The 24,493-nt window shown below is 35.8% G+C and overlaps 2 protein-coding genes across 2 annotated transcripts in view; both read right to left on the minus strand.

Annotated features, from left to right (window-relative positions):
- Positions 1-15,415, minus strand: part of LOC311284871 (myosin-IIIb) — a 40,626-nt gene extending 25,211 nt beyond the window's left edge. Inside the window, exons 1-6 of the mRNA XM_084400115.1 lie at positions 15,125-15,415; positions 14,822-14,887; positions 14,593-14,723; positions 12,763-12,865; positions 4,543-4,645; positions 4,245-4,401 (exon numbers count right to left, since the gene is read on the minus strand). Of these exons, the coding sequence (XP_084256241.1) occupies positions 4,245-4,401; positions 4,543-4,645; positions 12,763-12,865; positions 14,593-14,723; positions 14,822-14,887; positions 15,125-15,226 (662 nt within the window). The 5' untranslated portion in view covers positions 15,227-15,415. The remainder of the gene's footprint in view (positions 1-4,244; positions 4,402-4,542; positions 4,646-12,762; positions 12,866-14,592; positions 14,724-14,821; positions 14,888-15,124) is intronic.
- A 2,040-nt stretch (positions 15,416-17,455) lies between these two features.
- tfpil (tissue factor pathway inhibitor-like) lies at positions 17,456-20,983 on the minus strand. Its single transcript, XM_084400839.1, has 6 exons — positions 20,832-20,983; positions 19,820-20,014; positions 19,568-19,732; positions 18,164-18,232; positions 17,941-18,019; positions 17,456-17,839 (listed from the first exon to the last, which is right to left on the minus strand). The coding sequence occupies exons 1-6, from the start codon at positions 20,899-20,901 to the stop codon at positions 17,782-17,784; spliced, it is 636 nt and encodes a 211-aa protein (XP_084256965.1). The 5' UTR covers positions 20,902-20,983; the 3' UTR covers positions 17,456-17,781.
- Between the last annotated feature and the right edge of the window lie 3,510 nt (positions 20,984-24,493).

The following is a 24,493-nucleotide window of genomic DNA, read 5'->3' on the forward strand; positions in this document are numbered from 1 at the left end:
AAGAACAAAAATATGTAAGCCTAGTAGCCTACTGCTAGTTTTTTAGGAATTAATATTGTGTTGTGGGTCAATTTGAAATGCTGGATGAACTAACTATTTATTTCTGACATTTTTGTACATTTTATTGGGTCATGAATGTGCGTGCAAAGTTTCAACAAAGATGTGTGTTGTAAAGACTGTACAAACTTAAAAAAAACTACGAATTGTGTTGGGGGTGAAATTGACCTCATTTGGTTTCCATGCAATTTGCCAAAAAGCAACAGAAAACATTTACTGTAGGTTGTAAAAGGCTAAATATGAAATACATGAAAACTTTATTCAAAACTGAAGACTCGTCTTCTGAATCATTAAAGGAGAATTTGCTAAACTCTATTTGCGTTTCACAGTTGTAGGGCTGTAATCTCCCAGTCGATTCGTTTCTTTGGTTGATTACAGCCCTACACAGTTGAACAGTTTTTTTTTTATATCACAATAACTAATTTGCAGACTGCACACATACGAGCATGTTGGTGACGTACATAGTGCGAGACGAGAGATGTAGTTCATTAAGCGATTTTCACATAAAACTAAACGTTACTCTTCTGTTTTATGACAAACTGCGACTTTCTTGACTTTCATAATTATCTTTTAAATTGACAAACACCATATGTGTAATTCAGGGCACAGTTCAGACGGAATAAAAAGATAAGTTGTCTCTCGCCATTGACTACCATAATAAAAGCCAACAGAGCCTTTGCCGAAAAGTGAGCTAATATCACAAACTATACATAATATAATATCTGTTTTTAACCTAGCCATTATAAATAAGTAATATAATGTATAATATAAATGTATAATAATATACACTTGTCGCCACCTACTGGCTTAATGATGCAAGTTGCGCAAACACTCCCAATGCTGATACTGGTGAAATATAACACATTCGAGGACCATTTACAAATAATTATATTTATACAATACTACTATTATGGCATTATAATTAATAGGTGCCTGTGTTGTTAAATTGAGCTTATATTTGCCACTGTAATTAGCAAAGGACATTTATATGTGTTAAATAGGAATACATTGTAATAATATTAATCTCATGGGCACAGTATGCAACACCTGCTCTTCCTCTCTCATCTCCATCACATTCTCTCTTTCATCTTCTCGCAGTCTCCAAATCTTTACCTGTATATCTAATCTCCCCAAAGCTGAGCTTTGATTGATACTCTTTGCTATTACTCGTTTAATACTTTTATCATAAACCGTTGTTCGGTTTAGCTACTAACATCTCGAAGGCAGGCCATACTCGCACTATATGATCGTTAACTGAAAGCGTGTGGTAAAGCGTTGCACTGAAATTCCCGCTCGGCTCGCAACCTTCTGTGGGACATTTTACGTTGCTGTTTTAAAGGGGTCATGAACTGGATTGTTTTATTATTTAATAATGTTGCCTGGGGTGCCCTTATAATGTTAGTATGATTTTTACATAAAAAATTGTCATAATTTATAAATAAAAGCCATTTTTCCAAGCCTGATTTCAGCCTCAGATTTGAACGCTCCGTTTTAAGGGGCGTGTCTGCTGTGAGACTGCAGTGCAAACGCCCACTGCTGTGATTGGCTGACATGCTTGCATATGAAATAGCTAGTATTACATGAACTCTCTCGAAAACTTTTACTACGTTTTTACTATTACAGCTATCGAGATTAACAAATCGTGAAAAGTATCGTTTAAAGCATTATATTTAAATCTATTACATCGCATGAAAGGTTGCAGCATGATGAGCTTTGACTGAGCAGATGACAGACAGTCTGTTGATCGCGTGAATAAAGATCTTATCATTGCAACGCAATTTTTGCACTCTCACAAATGCTTACACCAAATCACAATGCAAACACGATGTGAATACACAGTAAGAGCTTCGTTGTGTAGTGTAACAGTGTCATTATTTCATCACGAGTTTGGTAAGTGTCCAGATAAGCTCTCGCGGCTCGCGCTGTGCTGTTTGATTGACAGCTTGGGCGAATGGAAAGGGATCGTTCTTTGATCGCTTTCTGTATATAATTTAATAACAGTTTAAAAAAGATTATTTTCATAATACTGCGAGAAATTATGTGAAGTTGATCGTTTAGTCACTGATGCATAAACAGTATTGAACGATTTTAAGAGAAAGATATCTGAACTTGAATAATTACACATCAGAAATCACTGATCGCAGATCAGGCATTAGAATACACATGGTTACTTACATGTTGCTGGCAGATCCGTCGGGAAATTGTGATTGACTGATTTAATAAAGTTTAACCATGCTGGAATCCGAAGGAAGCTTATGCAGACTGTCTTCTTCCACAAACAGGCACGCACAATATTTAGTAAACAGCATGTTTATTGCTTGGAAGTAGCTCGATCCGGTTTAGCAATCATCATGTCGTCCTATGTTATTTAGCATGTTTGGGCGAATCAGTGGGCGGGGCTAAACAGGCCGTGTTGAAGTAGGCGTTGATCTTCTTTTGTGGAGGCGGTGTTTTATCCTCTTTGACGTCATAGTTCCCCACTTTGAAAAACGAGTCGTTTGCTGAGCCTGATGTTTATAAAAGCTTTTATTGGACTAACAAGGTAGTTTTCAGTTCTGAAACTTACAGGATATTATTACAGTATGATGATCTCTTATATATCAAAAGCTCAAGGAAAATTTGATTTCTCAGTTCATCACCCCTTTAATTATGCTTGTTTGCCGTTTTGATGTTTATGTCTATTACAATTAAAGTAACATTTAACGTTTGCCGGTTCCCGCCTCCATCAAGTTACATTTGATCACTTAAATTCACATTATTTTATTTCATTAATATTATTATTTCATATTTCAAAAATAGCCGCAAGTGCTGAATTATCTACTTTATCTGACGAATTTTACGGTTTTACTTTACTTCACAGTTGATTGTGTTGAAAGTTACGTTATAACGTTACACTGTGCGTTCGCTCTGTGGCTGCTATGAGACACTTGTTGTACACTGCAGTAAGCTAGACTGATATTAGAATATCATATTAATAAAACCTGGATGACTTGTGCTGCTAAATGGCATGCAATTAATTTAAAAGTATATTGTATGATAGAGAAAATCCTGTATTACTGTAACTACAAATAAAGCTCTTTCTGATTATACTATGTTAGCAACATGACAAAATAGTGATATCTGGTTTACTTTTTGGGTACAAACATGTTGATAGTAAATCAAGAAAACAAGAGATTCAAACAATAAGACAAAACTTGTTGAGCTATTTAACAACGATTATTTTCCTGTCGATAAAAGTATCTGAACAGTTGCTCACCTGTCTAATAAAACATAATATATTAAAGCGTCTTTGGTCTTTCCATGGTTTCTACAGAGGTAAAACCGAAAATTGGGGATGATGCGATGCGGATGTGATGTCAGGACAGGAGACGCAATGACACGGACCGGTACAATGGTTAAAAATAGATGATTTCTCTGGATTTAAACATTGTTGGAAACATTTGGGATAATGCAAGTACACAAGCCAACAAAACTATGTGCTAACATTGTGCTAGTAGGATATTTTAATACAAAAATCGTACAAATTATGCCTTTAAACCAAGAACAATTAATATTACTATATATACTAAGTTGTATTCATTCAGTGTGAAAATACCAGTCAAAACAATAAAAAAACAAAGAAATGTTTTTATTTTGTGTCTGTGCAGCAAATTTGAAAGATATTTGGGTTAAATGAAACCTCAAACACAATATGAGTTCATAATTTCTCATATTTTATATATTTTTAGTCTCTGACAAGCTACTATAGAGGTTTTATGTAAAAACATGACTCTTTTTCATAGTTTTGCATAAAAACCAATAGGGGGCATATTTGACCTCCAACACAAATGGAAAGTTACATTTAATACAATTTATAAGCTATAATAGCTTTAAAAACGGTCTAAAATGTAAACATTTATATTTTAATCCTTTCCACTCTAACGCACAACCTTGTGTAGCTTCAAACCTGGCTCATCCAATCAGATCTTAGTATCATCTGACAATATCGACGATTTTGTATCGACCTTTTACACAATGAACACTGTACTAGGAACATGCCGTCCGTGACACAAATAGTTCAGTAGGAGGCGACGTGTGACACACCTCCAATAAACTGAACCATGGATAAAATGCTAATCTATGACATGCGTCGTAAACAATGTTGCTGATCCTGTTTTCAAGAATGCATGACATCACAGATGACTCACCGGTAGTGCGTAGGATCCAGGAGGCCATATATCTCTTTATCCTCAATGGAAATGCCCGCCAACATAAAGTAGAAGATGTGGAAGTTCTGCTCACCCTCGTCCTGGTGAACCACGCGGGATTTCTCCAGGAGGTACTCGTTGATTTTGGCCCCTTTGACTACAAAGACGTCAAAATTCAAGTTAATGTTCAATCGAAGAATACTGAATTGATTTATTGGTAAAGAAACACACCCAGTGGAAGCTACCAAGTTATATGATCCATTCCGGTCAGAGAGAAGTGTGTTATCTCTTTACAAACCTGAAGAGTTCTGGAAGCGAAGCTGGATATATTTCCCGAAGCGACTGCTGTTGTCATTCATGACCGTCTGAGCATTTCCAAAGGCCTCGAGAAGTGGATTCACCTATTTCAACACAATCAGACACACTCATGTTAGGCAGAATCTAAACAGAAAAAAGAACAAATGCACCAAAAAAAAGTTGTTTGGGAGAATGCCTACGTTTTGGTCACAACATCAATTCTCTTCAATGCTTTCATTTGTTTTTGTTTTCATAGTTTTCTTACCAAAAATGTAATAGCGTGTAAACACTGTTGAGGAACATTGGGGGCCTCATTTATAAAAATAAAGTATGACAGAAAGCTGGGCGTACAGCTATTTCCACACAAAACTTGGCATTTATTAATATGGACGCGAGCAGTGGCTGTGATCAAATCTCACGTCAGGGGCCGGTTTCACAAAGCTATTTTAGACCGGTCTATAGTGTTAGACAAGTCTAACATTTGCCCATAGACTAGTCAAATGCAAGTTAGACTGCTTCACAAAAATAAAGACTGAAAAAATGTGACACCTTACCCCCAGGCAAACTTAGGTCTAAAGCCCTATTCGCACGGGATTAGTATTACCCCTGGACCTCTGTAATTTAGAAATTACCCCCTGACGTCTGTGTTTTTGGTGGCTCATTCACACGGGCAAATAAATGTTCGTAATTCCCTCGAGTTTACGGACTTTACAGCGTGCGCCCACCCATTCACACTTCACTAGCTGAACGTGCTGAAACGAAGATCGCGCTGCAGTATTGCAATAAAAAAAAAAAAAGTATTTAAAACCAATTTATTAGAGAAATATATTATATATATATATATATTATAGATATAGAATATCATATTATTGTATAAATATATAATATATCTTCTTTTTCTTTTATTCTTTGTCCATATTTACAACAAGCCTGCCTGAAGAAGGTATTATAAATACCGAAAGGTCGCGATATGCTTGTTTTTCTATTCATTTTATTTGGTTTATTTCATTTTATATCATTTTTACTCTTTCACACTTTGATTTTCTTGAGATACTTACAGGATGGACGTCTTTAGAGGCCGTGTGAGACAAAGAAATGCTCCACGATACAGATTAAGTTACCACAAAAAGCGTCCAAACTTTCCAAAAGAGCTTCCATGTTGCGCCAAAATGCTTAATTTGACGTTTCCATGACAACGGTCCGAGTTGAGCTTCCGGATCACGTCTTTAATGTAGTTTGTTTTCTCTTTTGCAGCACTTCATAGTTTTTATTGGAGAAAAACTATAATCGGATTGGAGTAGGGCATATCGAGAGATTTTATTGTTAATATAGTTTTAATACAGACGTAAAATGGACTGTTAAACGGCCCATAATGGTTATTACGTTCTTTAGGAAACGATAGGCTCACAGAAAAACAGCCCAAATCACAGACATGGGGATTCGCACGGGACTGGTATTATCAGAGGACCCCTGTGTTGGCCGAAATACGGTAGGTAATTTTCGGGGGAATTTTTACAGACATTTTTACAGACATGGCAGATTCGCACGGGATAAAAATCACAGACGACCTCTGCGATTATTACAAATTACAGAAGGTCCCTAGGTAATACTAATCCCGTGCGAATAGGGCTTATGTTACACTGGCAACCAGCAGTAACAATCAGTTACATTACAAACAGCCAAAAGAAAGGGGAAATGGCTCATAATTTGTGGTTTGCTGACGACGTTATGGAGAGAGCTATGGGAAGGGAATATTTCCTCTTAAATATTTCTTTTTTGGCATCTTGTACCATGTTTTTGTATCTTTTCTGTACGTCTTTAACGCTCCGCTCAATGGTCGTAGCAATCTTTTTCCAAATTAAACATTTCTTCTTGTTACTACATTCTCCGGTAATTTTCCCAAGTAAAATGTCCTTGTAACTGTTATACTCCTCCAACAAACACATATTTTCCGCTCGATCCGCCATGTTTTTTGCTTTGAAAAGTGTCTTATTTTACCCAGAATGCATTGCAGTGTAGTCCTACTTAAGATAGTCAGAGTCTTAAGTGCTTTGTGCAACGGTCTGATTTAGATGTCTGTCTGAAGTCTTGACTATCTACTCTATCTAAGCCATAGTCAAAGTCTATCTTTGTGAAACCGGCCCCAGGTCTCAGCTCATGTACGCAAGTTTTTGAATTAGCGTGAAGCATAAATCTGGCGGAGAATTGTAATGAGACAATTTTGAATGAAATAATTAAACATTAAACGACTAGATTATGTCAAATCAAAATTATAGATGGGTGTCTATGACCCATTAAAAACACCACAAATGTTTTTTTTTCAGGGGTTTAGCTAGCAGCATAAACAACCGAACATGAGGATTCACACCGTCACATCACGCACCTGCAGCGCAGAATAAAAACTGAATAAAATTAACTAGTCCTATATAAAAGGAATAAAGTAAATAGGACTACACACTATATTTCACTTAATTAATTAACAGATTAACAAAAGGAAGAAAAAAAAAGTATTATAAGCTACGCTCGTTTTTGTGACACACTAATGCATTGTATTTGTTTTCTTTATTTTCTTAAATCCAACTGATCGCGCAGTTTATTTTGGTTTAACAATTTATAACTACTTATTTTTCATTCTTGTTCTGTTCTGAATACCAATAAATGTGAAGAATTTGTTGTGGAGTGAGGAGAAAATAGCCTAGCTTATAGTGTTTATAATGTTTTATTTACCGGTATTGAATATACATATAAATTAATATAATTGTTTGCAGGTTAACAGGTTTTTTGGAGTTAGATCAATTTCTCTTTCATGAAATTTCTTCCTCTTATTGCCCGGGTAACGTTTCTCCCAAGTTGTAAACTCTGGGGGCGAGGCTTTTAAAGCGTGACTTTTTAGGGGTGTGATATTCAAATGACGATTGTTTTTTCAGCCGCCACATTTATCAATGTACTATAATTCGTACGATGGGATTGGCAGCATAAGGTCATAAGGTGATTTCATCTTTCTACGTTAGATTGATAAATGAGTCTTAAAGGGACAGTTCCCCCAAAAAATGAATTACTCCTCAACCTCATGTCGTTTGTAGTGGGAATTTAAAAAAACTAATCATAACCTAACATCTCTTTCTCTTTACAGGCCTAACATTTAACATTTGAAAATAATAATGCATCAGCAGTATTTTTTGGCAAGGTTGTTGTCTCAACAAGACTGGAAACTCTAAAGATTTCCTGGCTAGACAGTTATTCTACATTTAATAGTATCATGATATATTGAGTAATCGACGATGAAATGACACTGAATTACCAACCCCATGATTTTGATGATTTTTTCTGACTCAGACGATTCTAACATCTAAATTTGCTTTGCCAGTAACAGAGTGTGTGGGTGGATGCTGTGTTGCACAAATTGAACCAATCAAATACGAGAAGACTGACACAATGATCATGAGTAGTATGTCATGTTATTTTGTAGTGTTCTGTATTTCTATCCTTTATAAACTGTTGTATTTTTGATGAAGCTGAGATTCTACCACAAAAAGTTCATAAAGAGATCATAAAACGGTTTAGTCCAAACTTTCTGAAGAGACACAATCACTTTATATGATGAACAGTTTTAATTCAGGCTTTTATTCACATATAAACATTCATCAAAACGTGCACATCAGATATGCGAGAACCAATGAGGTTCATTCACATGTTAAGCAGCACATTTGAACTTCTGCAAAAACAATGAGGTTTGTTCCCACCAGTTTCGGTTGAGCTTCTGTTTATATACGCTGATCAATGTTTAATAAAAGCCTATTCAATCTGTACATCATTTAAGTGATCAAGTCTCGTCAGACAATTTGGATTAAACCGCTCAATTCATATGGATTAGTTTTACAATCCCTTTATGAACTTTTTACAAAGTGGTAGTTGCGTGGATTGTCAATGGAGGGACAGAAATCTCTCAGATTTAATTAAAATATGAATTTGTGTTTCGAAGATGATCTAAAGTTTCGCGGATCTTAAACGACATGAGGGTGAGTAATTAAATAATGAGCAATTACACTGTAACAAAGACACCTTAAAATAATGAGAAACCGAAAATCATTTTAGATGATTTTAAAGCATGTTAAAAGATCATTTAATCAAGAAACTTTGCTGCCGTACCATGAGTCCAGCAGGCGTAATGATATGACTCAGCGCCTGAAAATAGTCCCCAGGTCAGTAACTTCCAACGTGACCGGGACTAAGTTTGTCTAACCTATTAGATCTATTTTCAGGCACTGCGTCATATCATTACGCCTGCTAGACTCATGGTACGGCAGCAAAGTTTCTTGATTATTACGCAGGAATGAGAGTATAGTTCCTAGCCATATCAGCCTAGAAAATCGCATCTTTTCATTTTCCGTCGGTCTTAGTACACGATGTAACTACAGAAGAGTCAAGTTTTAAATAGGAAAAATATCGAAACTCTTTGGTCATTTTTTTGAGAGAGATGCTAATGGTCTTGTCCGATTCAATGACCTATGCTAAGCTATGCTAAAAGTGGTACTGCCAGACCCGGAGATCGGCTGAATGGATTCGAAAACGGTAAAACTCAACTTTTTATCTCTGGGGGAGTTGTAAAATGAGCCTATTTCCCAAAAAAGTGGAGTATCCTTTTAAGTGTTGACTGTAGACGCTTGGGTGTCGACTGGAGACGCCCCGGGTAAACTTAAGTCAGGTGCGTAAGGAAAATCCACGACACGATCCAAACCCATAAGACTTTCGTTCATATTCAGAACACAAAATGAAGATTTTTTGAAGAAACTTGAGAGCTTTCTATCCCCCCATTGACAGTCTACGCAACTACCACTTTCAAGGCCCAGAAAGGTAGTAAAGACATCATTCTAATGGTAGTAATCCATGTGACTCCAGTGGTTTAACCTCAATTATATGAAGCGATGCAGAATAAAATGATTTACCCCTTTTATTACGAAATATGAATCTCCAACGCACGTTCACGAGAGCACTACGACACATGCGAGTTGTGTTGACACGAGAGTAGACGCTGTCGTGTGAATGCAGGTCGGAGATTAATATTTTGTAAATAAAGTGGTAAATTATGTTTTTCTGAACAAACATAACACTCGCGTCACTTCATAAAATTGAGGTTATTCCACTGGAGTCACATGGATTACTTTAATGATGTCTTTACTACCTTTCTGCTCCTTGAAAGTGGTAGTTGCTTAGGCATTTTTGGGTGAACTAACCCTTTAAACTGTGTTCCCTTTAAACATCAAATTCTTCCCAAGAGCAAATGATCTTTTGATTTTATAATTCTATAACTCTTATATATATCAACTATTGACTCATTTGTTTTTGTTTTTAATTTTGTTTTTAGGAAGGAATTTTAGGATTAATTTTACCTGAGAATAATTGTATTCATAATATAACTATTCTGATCTATGAAAGAGCAATAAGACTTTCCTCTGGGACCATTTTGACAACTTTGGCCATGAACCAACAGCAAAAGAAAACTGGGAATCTTGACTGCTGAATCTCAGCTTTGTTCTGGAGATCCTAAAACTAGTTATTCCACTTTAGGAGGCGAGAACAAAGTTTGCACACAAACACACACACACCTCCCATGCAAACACACAGTATGAAAACAGAAAATATTCTTCACGATACGAGTCTTAAATCTTAAAGCACCTCACACATTCTAGGGACAGGATGTTGAAATGTGTTATAAGGAAGCATATGTGCAAAAAAAAAGAGAAGTCACATCGAGCAAAGATCGCCAACTCCATGCGCAAACGGGGGTCAAAGTGCATCACACATTGATCGGGTAATATCACAGCAAGATTTTCCTGAATCACACTGGTGGATGAACCATTCTGGCTGATGCAATTCTCTAGAGTCAAGGTCACTTCCTAAACTTCTCAAATGTCTCTCTCTGAACTCCCCCAGACATCCGGTCTCACTGAGAGTACTGTGAGACAAGGGAAAATGTTAATACACATTTGTAAAGGTTTGGGAACCTTTGTGAACACTTTGGCAGTCAGTGCTCAGACATGTCAAAATCTTGGCTTAACCAAGTACCTATTTGTCTGACCAATGGCAGACGAATGAAGTGTTTAGGAAACACTTAAACGCTCAAACTTAAATGTTAACAGAGCATCCTGATGTTTTAGTATCATTAGCATAAGAATTTTCACAATGATTGATATGAGTGCCAAAACTTTTTTAATAGTTCCCACAATGATTGTTTATAACGTTCAAATAATGCAAACGGTACAGAGATAAAACGTTTTCAACAAGAAGTCAACATTCGTAGAACGTCTTTAAGAACATTGTACTAACGTTCCTGGACAATTTAAGGTTGCCATAGTCAAAACCTAAAGCATTCTGACAACATTAATTTGTTTATGTAAGTGGTAGATCTATGTAAACTTATGTAAAGTAGATCTACTGTGTTAAATTGCATTTGACTGCACATTAAACACTCCAGGGTAAAAAGATGGCATATATTTCTCACTCTCTTTGCCGGTTCGGCAAACAAAGATCATGAACATGCAGGGAAAATATACGAGGGGTGGCCGTAAAAAAACACAACAATTATGGGAACTAACTATAAAGACTAAGACTTTTGTGGGGTTTGAAAATAACCAGCCATCATGAATTTTCTCAATCATCATGAGATTACAGAAGACACTTTTCTCAAAAAGTGAGAAAGTTCATTTCATAAATTATGCTATAAAAAAAAAAAAAGTCAAGTGTGTCAAGAACTGGACATGATGTGTGTAACCTTTTAAGAACTTGACATTTCACTTCCTGAAAGTGCATCTCACTATAATGTCAGCAAATTCATTCCATTTCAATGATCTGAAGCAACACGAGAAACTTCTATTGTTATCTTAGTTTACATCTGGTGTTACGACTAATCAAACCAAAAGATATTGTGTAATCGACAAATTAGACAACCTGCTGTTGAAACCAGAAGTACATGACATGCAATGGAAAGTGCAATGGAAACTGGATGTTTTGTAATGTGTACATTGCCGCAGATATAAATTTCATTGTGAGCATGAAAACAAGGAAATGTGTTTCATAGTATCAGGTACGACCTATAAAGGGAGGATCAGAAGGCAAAACAAAAGATGATATCATATCACAACACTAAACCGAACCAGGAAAAACTGCATTTTGATGAAGGAACAAACAGAAATAACCCAAAACGTGAACATCTGTTCCTCAAACCAACCCGAAACCTCAAATTACAGACAGACGGTCAGAATATATCACAGTCGCACCCATATGAAACCGCTTGAGTATTTATGTACAAAGTTTGAGAAGGACATATCAAAGAGCTAGCTCCTTTAAAAAAATAAAATAATTGTCGCTAGCCTAAAATAACCCAATTTGCTACTATAAGGCCGCATTTGATCGGATAAAACAGTCCAAGTGTCAAGGCCGATATATCGGCTGATATTTGGCAGTTTTTATTTATTGGTATCAGCTAATTAGTTTTTTGCTTGGCTGATGTGTCAGAAGCTTTTAATTTGACAGCGTGTGGGACTTTTATTTTGAAAACTTCTGAACGTCCATTCTCCGTATGACTTACGTTTACCGGCTGCTGTTTAACAATCCTGTCTAATAAATTATTAGAGCTGTTAAACAAAGAAAGTCAACAGTTATAGCGTTTTCTTTTCGATTATTAGTAATAGAAAAGCAAAGGCTATAATACGTTCTCATCTCGTCAGCATTCAGCAAATTATTTCATTTAAATTAAACCGTGTGAAATCATGTAAGACTTTATATTGGCAACCCTGCTGTCTAAGCCATACATTTTTTTTTTTTTTTAAATCAATAATGGTCACCCACTAGCTAAATCATAATTGTCAACTTTTAGGAGCACACTAGCATGCACATGAACGATAACGAACATGGACTGAAAGCCACAAATCTCTGATTTCATGGACTCTTTAAGCCATTCCCGAAAACACATTATAGCAAACAAATTAAACACACCCCATGTACCCACCATTTGAATATGTCAGAAACCACATGTGTCTTTAAAACACATACACACCAAGCAGGGTGGGGTGCAGTTTCAACTTCCTCTCTGTAAATCAAACACCCGACCACCTGAACGCAGCGGGAAATCTCAACACGCATCACGTCTCGTTGATGTATCTGTGCAAACCTGGTGGCTTTATTCAAATGAAGGCTGGCAGATGCACCTGACAGGACTTACCTGCAGGATCTGCTGCTCCAGCTGAGAGTTGGCCTTGCACAGCTCCATGATGTGTCTCAGAAGCAGTTTGGTGCTCTCGGTTTTACCCGCGCCGCTCTCACCACTGCGGGACAAACAGATACAACGTGTGAAACTGTTAGTATAATGGTGTTGCAAAGGCTACAGTGCCATTGGACAGTCTTACAAAAGGGTAACTCAAGTGCATCTAGACACAAGAGCAAAGAAAAACAGACAAAATGAAAAGATTTTGACTTTATTGAATCATGCTATTTAAGAATTTCAAATTCTCAATACTGCAACACATACTGATGTTTTGGTTTGCCTTACAATTCTCAATAACATTTTTTTTTTTACAGTAGCATAAATTAAATTTAGTAACAAAAACCATTACATAAATACATTTATTGATATACACAGAATAAAATGTTTATTTATTCTATCTATTTATTTATTTATTTAATTTTATTTAATTTTATATATATATATATATATATATATATTTATTATAAATGCATACACACACACACACATATATATGTATTTGTGTATGTGTATATATGTATTTATTTATAATAAATAAATAAATAAATATATATATAAAAAAATAAATAATAATAATAATAAAAAAAAAAAAATATATATATATATATATATATATATACACACACACACACACACACACACACACATACATACATATATATATATATATATGATCCAGACATGTTCTTGACAGTTTGTAGGAGATTCACCCACAAACTAAAACCTGAAGGTAATCAATATTTTCGTCAATTTACATCCAAATAATCACAATCTGGGGAGCTACTATATAGCTGCTTTCCAAATATAGCAGCGTTATTAATAACTAATGAAACAAGCATTCTTCTACGGCTGTTTTTTATGTCTTGCCTTGTCATTGTATGCATAAGAGGCATTCTTTCCCTGTTGTCTGGGAGACTATCAGCCTCCCTCCACTGGTACTGGTCTCATTCATGGACGGCTGTATGGTCACTAGGGGTGACGACACCATTGGGCTCTATTGAGGGTTGAGGGTTTACGGTTTACGTAATCAGAGCAATTCTGTTTCCTAGAGACTTTTTGTCTTTAGCACTGCCCCGTTCCCAATCAATGCCCAGAATGCATCTGAGAAATCAACCAGGAGGCTCCATTTCTGAAAAATACATTAAGCCGACTACTCTAATGGTAAAGCAGCAGTGCAGAGTCTCGGAGGAAGGCTGTACGTAGAAAAAAACCTTAAATATGATACCGGACACAGTAACGAGTACAGCTATCATTTATACTATTGAGTTATAGTAAGAACTAATACCCATCTGAAACTTTCAAGGTGAGTATCATTTAGGACGAAACTGAAACTAGTTCGACAAGACAAACTTAGAATGATGATTTGGCAAAGTCTGAAGGTTGTGACGTTTAAAGGTTATACAGGACAGATTTGTTTGACTAATGGAGTTTGATTAACTCCCAAATCTGAATAAGTGTTAAAGTTACTCAAGTCAAACAGGCTGAACTGAAGGGTGTGCCTTCAGTCTCAAATTTGGGATAAAACTAAACCCTAACCCAAGTTTATACAATAACAGCATGCCGATAAAATTTCTGCTTGTGTTTACAAATGAAACAGACACGAGGAGCCTTATTTGATATGCCAAAAATGAATGTTCTTGTCTCTGCATGTCTCATGGGATGAAAACAAACATGACTGGGCAAGGAATTTCATACTGTACTGACACGCGTCACCATACGTCCGTATAGAGTAACTGAAACCTTTCCTGGAGAAAGCATTGGTTCTGGTGAATTAATTGCAACACAAACCTGATCACGATACACTGGTTTTGGGGTCCCGTGGCCAGACGTCCCAACATGGACTGATATGCTCGATCCGCCACAGCAAATATATGAGGGGGCAAAGACTTCTTCTCATGGCACTTATACCGCTCAGACACCTGCAAATGGATTTGAGTCAAAATATCAGTTCAATTATTCATTTACACGTTTTCTACTGCGTTTTCTATCTATATAAGCCAAGGAAACACATTCTTACCTGTTTTTCATAGATTGAAAGATATTTAAATGGGTTAATAGCCACCAAGATGTCTCCTATATAGGTCTGTAAATACATAAAAATACATATTAATTCAGTTAAATCAGTTTAACGTTAGAATGATCGTAAATGAGGTTCAGGCAGCAGCATTTACATACAGTGGGGGAACAACAACTGTCCCAGAGAACAAGAGCTCATTGTTTTATAATCTCTAGATAATAAACCTTGAACATAGCTGGTTTACCTCACACTTTACACAGGTCTTTTTACCCGTCTGAAGTTGAGTATTTTAACGTTACTCACATAGATTAGGTTCTGTGTAAAACGTCCAGTCAAAACCTCCAGCAAACTTTTCTCGTCCAGCTCTGACAGATTCGCCAGATCTTCAGGCAGGTTTGCCTCCATCTTTCGTCTCTAATACTGTAAGTCAACTTCTAACTGTCAAATCTTTCCGTCTCGCATGACAAGAGAACAGCTCGTGTTTATATCCACGGTCGGTCGCTCACTTCAGCAGTGTCTGATTCAGTTGATTCTGTGTGCGCGCACGCGCGCGTCTCTATCGCTCTCTCTCTTAACGCTGCTTGAGTCTCTCTCTCTCTCTCTCTCTCTCTCTCTCTCTCTCTCTCTCTTAACGCTGCTTGAGTCTTTCTCTCTCTCCCCGCCCTCATTAATAGACACTCTCATTAACCCTTTCCTCGCAATATCATGGACCCTTTTCAAAGACTGTGAAGACGCGTTTTAACGGTCGTCATCATCAGCATCGTAAATCCTGCAACGTTTTTTATATTTTCCTTTTTTTTAATGATGTATATTTATCACTCTACACTTTGTATTTTATTACCTTTCCATCAAATTATAAAAAAATAAAAAATAAAAACTAGTTAACGCTGCTGTGAGGGTGTTACGACCGTTTACCCAACAGCCATTTACGACCAGTTTACCTAGTTTACCCAACTATGACGACATCCGATTCTGAGAAACCCAGAAATGTGAAAAGGGTTCAACACCTAAAAGTCCACCATCATTTAATCAATCATTCTCATATCGTTTCTTTCTATCAACACAAATGGAGATAATTAGCAGAATGATGACACTGCTCATTTCCATTGGCATAGGCCTACAATGAAAGTGGATGAGGACTGGGGCTGTGTTGAACTCCATAAAGTATCTTCAAAGCAGTTGTCCATATATTACGGTGTCTCCCAGGTAACACTGAATGTCAATGTTATGAAAAAACATTCTATCAGTAACGTTTTTACCTCAGAATTAGACTTTATAACTCGCAATCGAGACTTTATATCACGCGACCAAGCCTACCTCTAACCCTATGAGAAAAGAAGTCAAAATTGCGAGAAAAAAAGAGTCGGAATTGTAAAAAAAAGTCCGAATTGCGAGTTTATATCTTGCAGTTCAGACTTTTTTTCAGAACTGCGTGATATAAAGTCGCAATTGCGAGAAATAAATATATAAACTCGCAATTCTGACTTTTTTCTCGCAATTCCTACTTTTTTTCAGAATTGCGAGAAACAAATCTGAATTGCGAGTTTACATCTTTATTTCCCGCAATTGCAACTTTATATTATGCAATTCTGACTTTATAACTTGCAATTGCAACCTTATATCGTGCAAGTCAAAAAAAGCCAGAATTGCGAGATAAAAAGTCGCAATTATCTTTTACTTTTTATTTATTCTGTGGCGGAAACAAGCTTCCATGTCCTTTCAAACCTGTATGAATTTCTCTGTTCTGCTGAACACAAAAGAAGATATTTTGAAGAATGTAGGTAATTTTTAGCATGGTTTTGTACAGCACAGTGGTCAACTACTGTTGTTTTTATTGTGCTTTATAAATACTAATTAAACTAATACTAATAAAAATACTAAATAATAAAAATGACAAAAGCAGATATTAACAAAAATAAATTAATTAAAAAGAAATGAAAAATGTAAAAATAAAAGCTAATTCAATATTAATAAATGCTATAAACATAGCTAATACTAAAATAACACTGTTGTAGTTAAATTCAAAAGAAGGAGAAAACATTGTTTTGGTTGATAATCAGGATATTAAGATGAGGATCAATGATTTATTCAGTGGGAGATTTCTAACTTTGCAATTTGTTCCACACGTCATTATCTGGTGGATATTATGGGTCATACACACTTATCTCAGTTATGCAATATGGTTTATGATTCTTATAACTTTACAGTATCTGTCATGTGATTGACAGCTCAGTGGAAAAAATTTGACAGCTCCTCTCTGAATGTTGTGAATGATGTCACAGGCCTTATGTGACCAAAATAAATGAACAGGCCAATTACACTTGAATTAATGCAATCTCGTTATCATGGTATTTGCACTGTCATTTCTACATCATTTACTACCAAATAACTTTTTGTATACTGTGTATTTTCTTATTTATACTGTATATTTGCACTGATTCACCATCTGCATCTTTAAACATGCACCACTTTAAAATAAATTATATATATATAAATACTAAAACTATTTTCTATACTATGTATACTATAGCTATTTGCACGTCTGGTTAGACGCTTCTGTATTTGCACAATAATGTTTTAAACTAAAATACAGGGAAAAACAGTAACTTTTTTTTTGGTCTTGATTTATTGTATTAAATCAATTTCTCATTAAAAAAACTATATAGAACACAGAAAGGCCATTTTTTGGTTACATCATACATCATCTTAAGTACAGTACATTTGATCAGGTACATTTGTGAAACTCAAACATCAGGTATCTACTGTCATATGAAACAAAACAGGTGGATTGCTTTTATATGTAACTGCTGAACTCTTCTACTCTGAAAAAAAAAAGTTATCATGGACACTATATATGTATCAGTTAAACCCAATTGTTCTGTTACTTCTCAAACATGACTAGTATAAAGGGTATAAAAGCACTAACAACATATTTACAGATACATGTTGTGAACAAAGATCTAATTCATTTCAATATCAGATGTCGGCACCTGCTTCCTTTCTGCTTTCTTGCTTTTCCTATATGAATGAAAAGAAACATTTCAGAGACACTCTCAGTCATGGTTAAAATGACTTTAAATGACTTATTGCTGTTAACACCTCCATCACTTCATACTTACTTATGGAGCACAAACATCACGATAGCAGAAATAAGAGCACCAACAAACACAATCCCGCCCAAAACACCCACGATCAGCCCTGAGAGAGGAAATAGACACAATAATAATGTGTTCATGGACATTTCAATAAAAGTTTTAACAATAAAAGTTAAAATCAACGGCCCTTTAATGCCAAAACACAACAGAAGCAACCATAATCATTATATATATATAGTGACTGTACCTGCACTAGCACCCTTCTTCTCATCAGGGTTTGGCATATCTGCAGCTTGCAACAGCCGTCCGGATTTCGCTGGAAAAACACATTCACACAGTCAGTGAGATCAGGATAGTCTGAGCAGACTGACCTCTGGTGGACAGCAGAACAACACACACTGAATCGCTGAACACCAATACCAATAAAAAGAACTGTTTTCTATGTGAATATATAGTAAAGTGTAATTTATTCCTGTGATCAAAGCTGAATTTTCAGCATCATTACTCCAGTCTTCAGAGTCACATGATCCTTCACAAATCATTCTAATATGATGATTTGTTGCTCAAAACGCATTTATGATTGTTATCATATGTTGAAAACAGTTTTTTTCTGGATTCTTTGATGAATAGAAACTTCAAAAGAACAGCATTTATTTAGCAAAATGTATATACTGTCACTTTTGATCGACTGAATGCGTCCTTGCTGAAATCTGATCACTATTTTCACATTTAGACTGCCCAGTTTACTTGTAAAGTTAATTGTATAGCAGTGATGTTTATGACATCCTCTTTTTCTCTGTGGCTCGATGTGTTTATTTAACATTAAAAATTATGCTTTATTAGTTTCAGTGACTTGCATCAGTTGATGTGAAAGAACTTGTGTCACAGAGGGAACTTACAGAACAGTATCTTATCTTCTATATATATATATATATATGCTATACATACACTTCTGGTCAAACAGTTTGGGATCGGTACGATTTTTTTATGTTTTTAAAAGAAGCCTCGGTACTATACGGTTACCCGGACCACACGTGACCACAACCGCTCTTGGTTGGTCGTAACCATAGACTGTAAAAAATAGGTCTATATGGTCTATGGTCGTAACCCCAGTGACGGGTAGGTTTAGGGGCGGGGTTGGGGTAGGTCATCACATGTGGTCTGGATAACCGTATACCAAGTCTGCATTTATTTGATTAAAAAAACAGTAATAAAAATATTGTGAAATACTGTTACAATTTAAAATAACTGTTTTCAACACTGATAATAATCATAAATGTTTCTTGAGCAGCAAATCATCATATTAGAATGATTTCTGAAGGATCATGTGACACCGAAGTCTGGAGTAATGATGCTGAAAATTCAGCTTTGATCACAGGAATAAATTACATTTGACAATATTTTCACGTTTTTTTTTTTTTTTTCTCATATCGAACAGCTCCTCCCCTTTTTTTTAAATAGCCAATAGCGTTTAGTTTATTTCAGAGCCGTTGAGTTCGGTAAAGCTGCAGTTTCCTCCTAAACCATAACCTCTTAAACTCCTCCATATCCAACTCATCTGAGCTGAGATGAAATCTCTTCAATTTAGTGTAACTTCAACAACATTTTGGGATTATAAATTAAAAAACGGTGAAAAGAGACTTGAACTAACCGAGACACAGCCTCTGGCAATCCTCTCGGGAATCAAATCGGTTTGCGTTTCCTTGGCAACCTTTATATAAGAACATACGACAGTTCTTCTCTTCATTGTCATAATAATACTTTGGGAGCATGGCGAAACAGGTGCCTTCGTCTTTTGGCAGAGAACATGCCGTGTCTGATAAACATGAGGGAAAGAAGAATAAAACATCGTTTAAACATCGTAAAATCAACAAATACGGTATTTACTCGGTGATTGTTTTACCGTCACTCGGGTAGATCTGGTCGCCTTTAGGAGAACATGCTTTCATGCACTCTTCATCGCTGTCGTACTTGTTGCTGTTCCCGTCTCCTCCTTTGAAGAAGAAAGGCACACAGAACTGTGTCTGGGGATCATAGAAATATCGCAACTTCTTTTCCGTTCCTTTTCCTTCATCTCTGGCGTCTGTGCACTGTGGGCCTGAGGAAAACACAAATCATCCATTAATATCTCATCAAAGGGTGTACCTGAAACGTCACATCTGAAAATTTAAAACAAAATTTTTATCTAGAGGCCTTTGCTTAAATGCGTGAAATATATATATATATTTTTTATGATAATTTAAATATATATATAAAAAAAACAAGGACGCAAACAACTCAACTGGAACTGTTTTCAGTATATTAGGCATAAATGTGTCCATATTGTGAATGGTTTTAAAAGCCTAAACCTGTTTACACTTTCCTTTTATTAACCTTAAAATATGGTAAAATGTGTGGCTTTGATAAGTGTGTTTATAGGTTGTGGTTAGGATAGTTATTTTGCCTATTAAAATAAACATAGGCCTATTAAAAAAAAAAAAAAATTGATCAAATGCGTATTACTAACAATAAATTCTAGTTCTTAAATTATTTTTCTGTTAAGAATAGATGTGTCCAAACTCATGCAACAGGATGTCTATAAGAATTATCATCTGTATTAGAATTATTAACACTATACAATACTTTTAATACAGAATACACTGTAAAAAAGATTTTTTTGAAGTTGTAAAAAAAAGATTATTGAAGTACGTTTCACAACAACAAAAAAAAAATTATCGTTCTACTTAGAAATTTCCCATTTAATTCAATCTCACTTGTCATTTCTTTCATTATTTGTGAAATTGAACAGCAATTTCTGAGTGAAAACTTTTAATGTACATCCTATACCCTTTTTTCCCCGTGACACTTCCTGTAAAGCAAGCACTCTGTATTATAACTCCGGAAAAGACAAAAATCCCAGGTCTGTCAGAACTCACCCTCTTTTAAAGCAGAGACGCCACCAAACCCCAGAACCAGCATCAGAACATACAGTGTAGATCTTCTCATCGTGCTATTTTTCAGATTTGACTGTAATTCGTCGTAGTTAACCGCCAGAAAGTTGCTCGTTCTGCACCGACTAGCTCAGCTCACGTCCTTTAGACCCTCTTATCAGCTCAGTTTTTATGATCAGGGTGTGTTTCTCTCACATTGGGGCCAGTTTCAGTCATAAAACATGACAATGACTCCTGTTATGGTCTCATATAGTACTGTTTCGTTCAAATGAAATGATCTAACTCACTCCAAACCTGTCCATGATTGCACATAAAACTGAGAAATTACTTATTTAGGCCTAGGCCAGTAGGTAAAATCTGTGATACTATATATATATATATATATATATATATGTGCTGTCAAATCAATTAATCGCGATTAATCGCATCTAACATAAAAGTTTGTGTATAAGTTTGTGTTTGTTTGTATATATATATATGCGTGTATGTAATCTGTGTATGTATGTATATATATATATATATATATATATACACATACATACATACATACGTATATACATACACATATATATTCATACTGTATATATGTATATACACACACATATTTACAAACTTTTATGTTAGATGTGATAACTGTGATTAATCGGTTTGACAGCACTAATATAACTGTGATAAAATATTTAATATTTAATAAATACTTTTATGACTCTCTGTCTATACATTTTTAGAACATTTTTATATTTGATAGAAATTAATGGCAAGAAAGGTCTCATTTGCCATTTGTTTCTCCTGCAAACCCAATTAACTCAAATAACTAAACCAATCCAATAAAAAACAAACAAAAACAACAATAGAAACTACTATACAGATACCTATACCTTTGATAAACAAGATAAATAGTTGATAAATATTAAATTATTATTTTAAATATTAAATATACACTGTTTTAATGACCTTTCCAAACCTTTAAGCCTTTCATATATTGATAAAGTTGTTTGTAGCAACAGATATAGTTTCACTTAGGAAGGTTTCAGGTCAAACTATCATGACGTTTGCCCATAAATGAACGTTTGTGTCATTGACACAGCCAAACCAGTCCAGAGGTCATGACTCACGATTTAATATTCACAGTATTTATTATTAACATGTAGGCATACAAAAAACATGTGACTACAGAAAACATTTAGAGAAGTGATTAAAGTGGCATGACACAGCAGTGAAATAATGAAATAAAAAAATAACAATAACATTAAACAGATGCTTAAAGAAATGTGAGTGCGTATTGCATGGTCTCATTATATTCAACCCAGGTATTGTATTCATTCATTATTATTCACTATATGAATTGTTTTATTCCCTGAAATAGCAGATTAGTCTCATCTTAATGTCACATCTTAATTCAAGCGCTTTGCTTAGTCGGGTATATGAGCAATCATAATCCCACAGCTCATTTCTCTGCACAGTATTCCTCCATTAGTCACGTTGGTGTTGACATACTGAAGTAATGGGTTTAGTGCGTGTTTTTGCAACTGAAAGCAAAACAGATACCGACGGGGAACTGAGAGCTGTGGAAAAACACTCTCGAAGGACCGTCTGTGTGCTTTAATGAGACACAGAGGAATAGGAAGCATGAAGATGATCCATAACAACAGAACCAGTACACATCTGCGATTCTTCAAGTAACAAACATCAGAGAAGATGCATAGATTCACAGCATTTGTTTATTAACCAAAATAGATTCTTATAAAAGCAGCTGTATAAAAAAATAAGTTAGCAAAAGTATTTGAAATACACTACGAGTCAAACTATTTAATAATAATAGTCATTAAAACTTCAGAGTGACACTTTACAATAAGATTCCATTAAATAACGCATTACCTAATATAAATGAACAGTGAGCAGTCTTTGTTAACATAATTAGATAATAAAAATACAACTATTCATTGTTAGTTCATGTTAGCTCAGATCCATTAAATAATATTAATAACTTTTGATTTTAGTAATTGATTAGTAAATGGTAAAATCAGAGCCCGTCTACGGAGAGCCTGGCCATTCCCTATTAAAGGGATTCTACACTTTTTTTGGAAATATGCTCATTTTACAACTCCCCCAGAGTTAAACAGATGAGTTTTACCGTTTTCGAATCCATTCAGCCGAACTCCGGGTCTGGCGGTACCACTTTTAGCATAGCTTAGCATAGATCATTGAATCGGACAGGGCCGTTAGCATCTCTCTCTCAAAAAAAATGACCAAAGAGTTTAGATATTTTTCCTATTTAAAACTTGACTCTTCTGTAGTTACATCGTGTACTAAGACCGACTGAAAATGAAAAGTTGCGATTTTCTAGGCTGATATGGCTAGGAACTATACTCTCATTCCTGCGTAATAATCAAGAAACTTTGCTGCGGTACCATGAGTCCAGCAGGCGTAATGATATGACGCAGCGCCTGAAAATAGTCCCCAGCTCAGTAACCTCCAACGTGACCGGGACTAAGTTTGTCTAACCTATTAGACCTATTTTCAGGCGCTGCGTCATATCATTACGCCTGCTGCACTCATGGTACTGCAGCAAAGTTTCTTGATTATTACGCAGGAATGAGAGTATAGTTCCTAGCCATATCAGCTTTTTATTTTCCGTCAGTCTTAGTACACGATGTAACTACAGAAGAGTCAAGTTTTAAATAGGAAAAATATCAAAACTCTTTGGTCAATTTTTTGAGAGAGATGCTAATGGTCTTGTCCGATTCAATGATCTATGCTAAGCTATGCTAAAAGTGGTACCACCAGACCCGGAGATCGGCTGAATGGATTCGAAAACGGTAAAACTCAACTCTTTAACTCTGGGGGAGTTGTAAAATTAGCCTATTTCCAAAAAAAGTGGAGTATCCCTTTAAGTCCTATTGTACCGAATTTTGGTTGTAGTTCCACCAGAGTTCCACTGGGGGCGATCGCCCATGAGTGCAGAATGAATTGGAGTCTATGGCGCTAGACGGCTAAATTTGTCTCTTTCACCCGATTGCCGTCGAGAAATCTCAGATTTGATTTGTAGGTTTTGCAAGGTTTTGTAGGTCGAAAGTTGAATGAACGAGTACTTATGTCCTTTCGATTTCTTACAGGTTGAGTTGTTGTTGCCCATAACACGCTAGCATTCTGCTAATGAACGCTGATTGGTCAGTGAAGGACTGATTACGACCAGAGATACCGCTTGATGGTCTTTTAAAACAACAAAACAAAAACTCTTCTAGCACGTGTGTTTACCTGTGTCAGCTGTGTTGTCGATGCCTCAAGAGAAAAGAAAGTGCAGAGCGCGAAAGCACCAAAGAGACTGAAGGATTGCCTGGTCGTACGATGTGTATGACGTCATTGACATTTTAAAAGACTTTTTAAAGCAAATAAGTGACTCTAAAAAAAAAAATCGAACACCCAGCAGTGTGTAATTTCTTTGCATCTCCTTTCGAATACAACATTCAAATTACTAGACAAAAAATTATATCCTGAGAAAAGCGGATTTTGAGGGGTATAGCGCCATAGACCTCCATTCATTCTGCACTCGTCCTGTGAGCGCCCTCATATGGAACCAGAGTGGAACTGCAACCAGTTCAGAAGCCGGAAGTTTACTGGGAGTGGAAGTTCTCCCCTTATTAGAC

This window comes from Rutilus rutilus (genome assembly GCF_951802725.1).
Source record: "Rutilus rutilus genome assembly, chromosome: 25".
Classification (NCBI taxonomy): Eukaryota; Metazoa; Chordata; class Actinopteri; order Cypriniformes; family Leuciscidae; genus Rutilus; species Rutilus rutilus.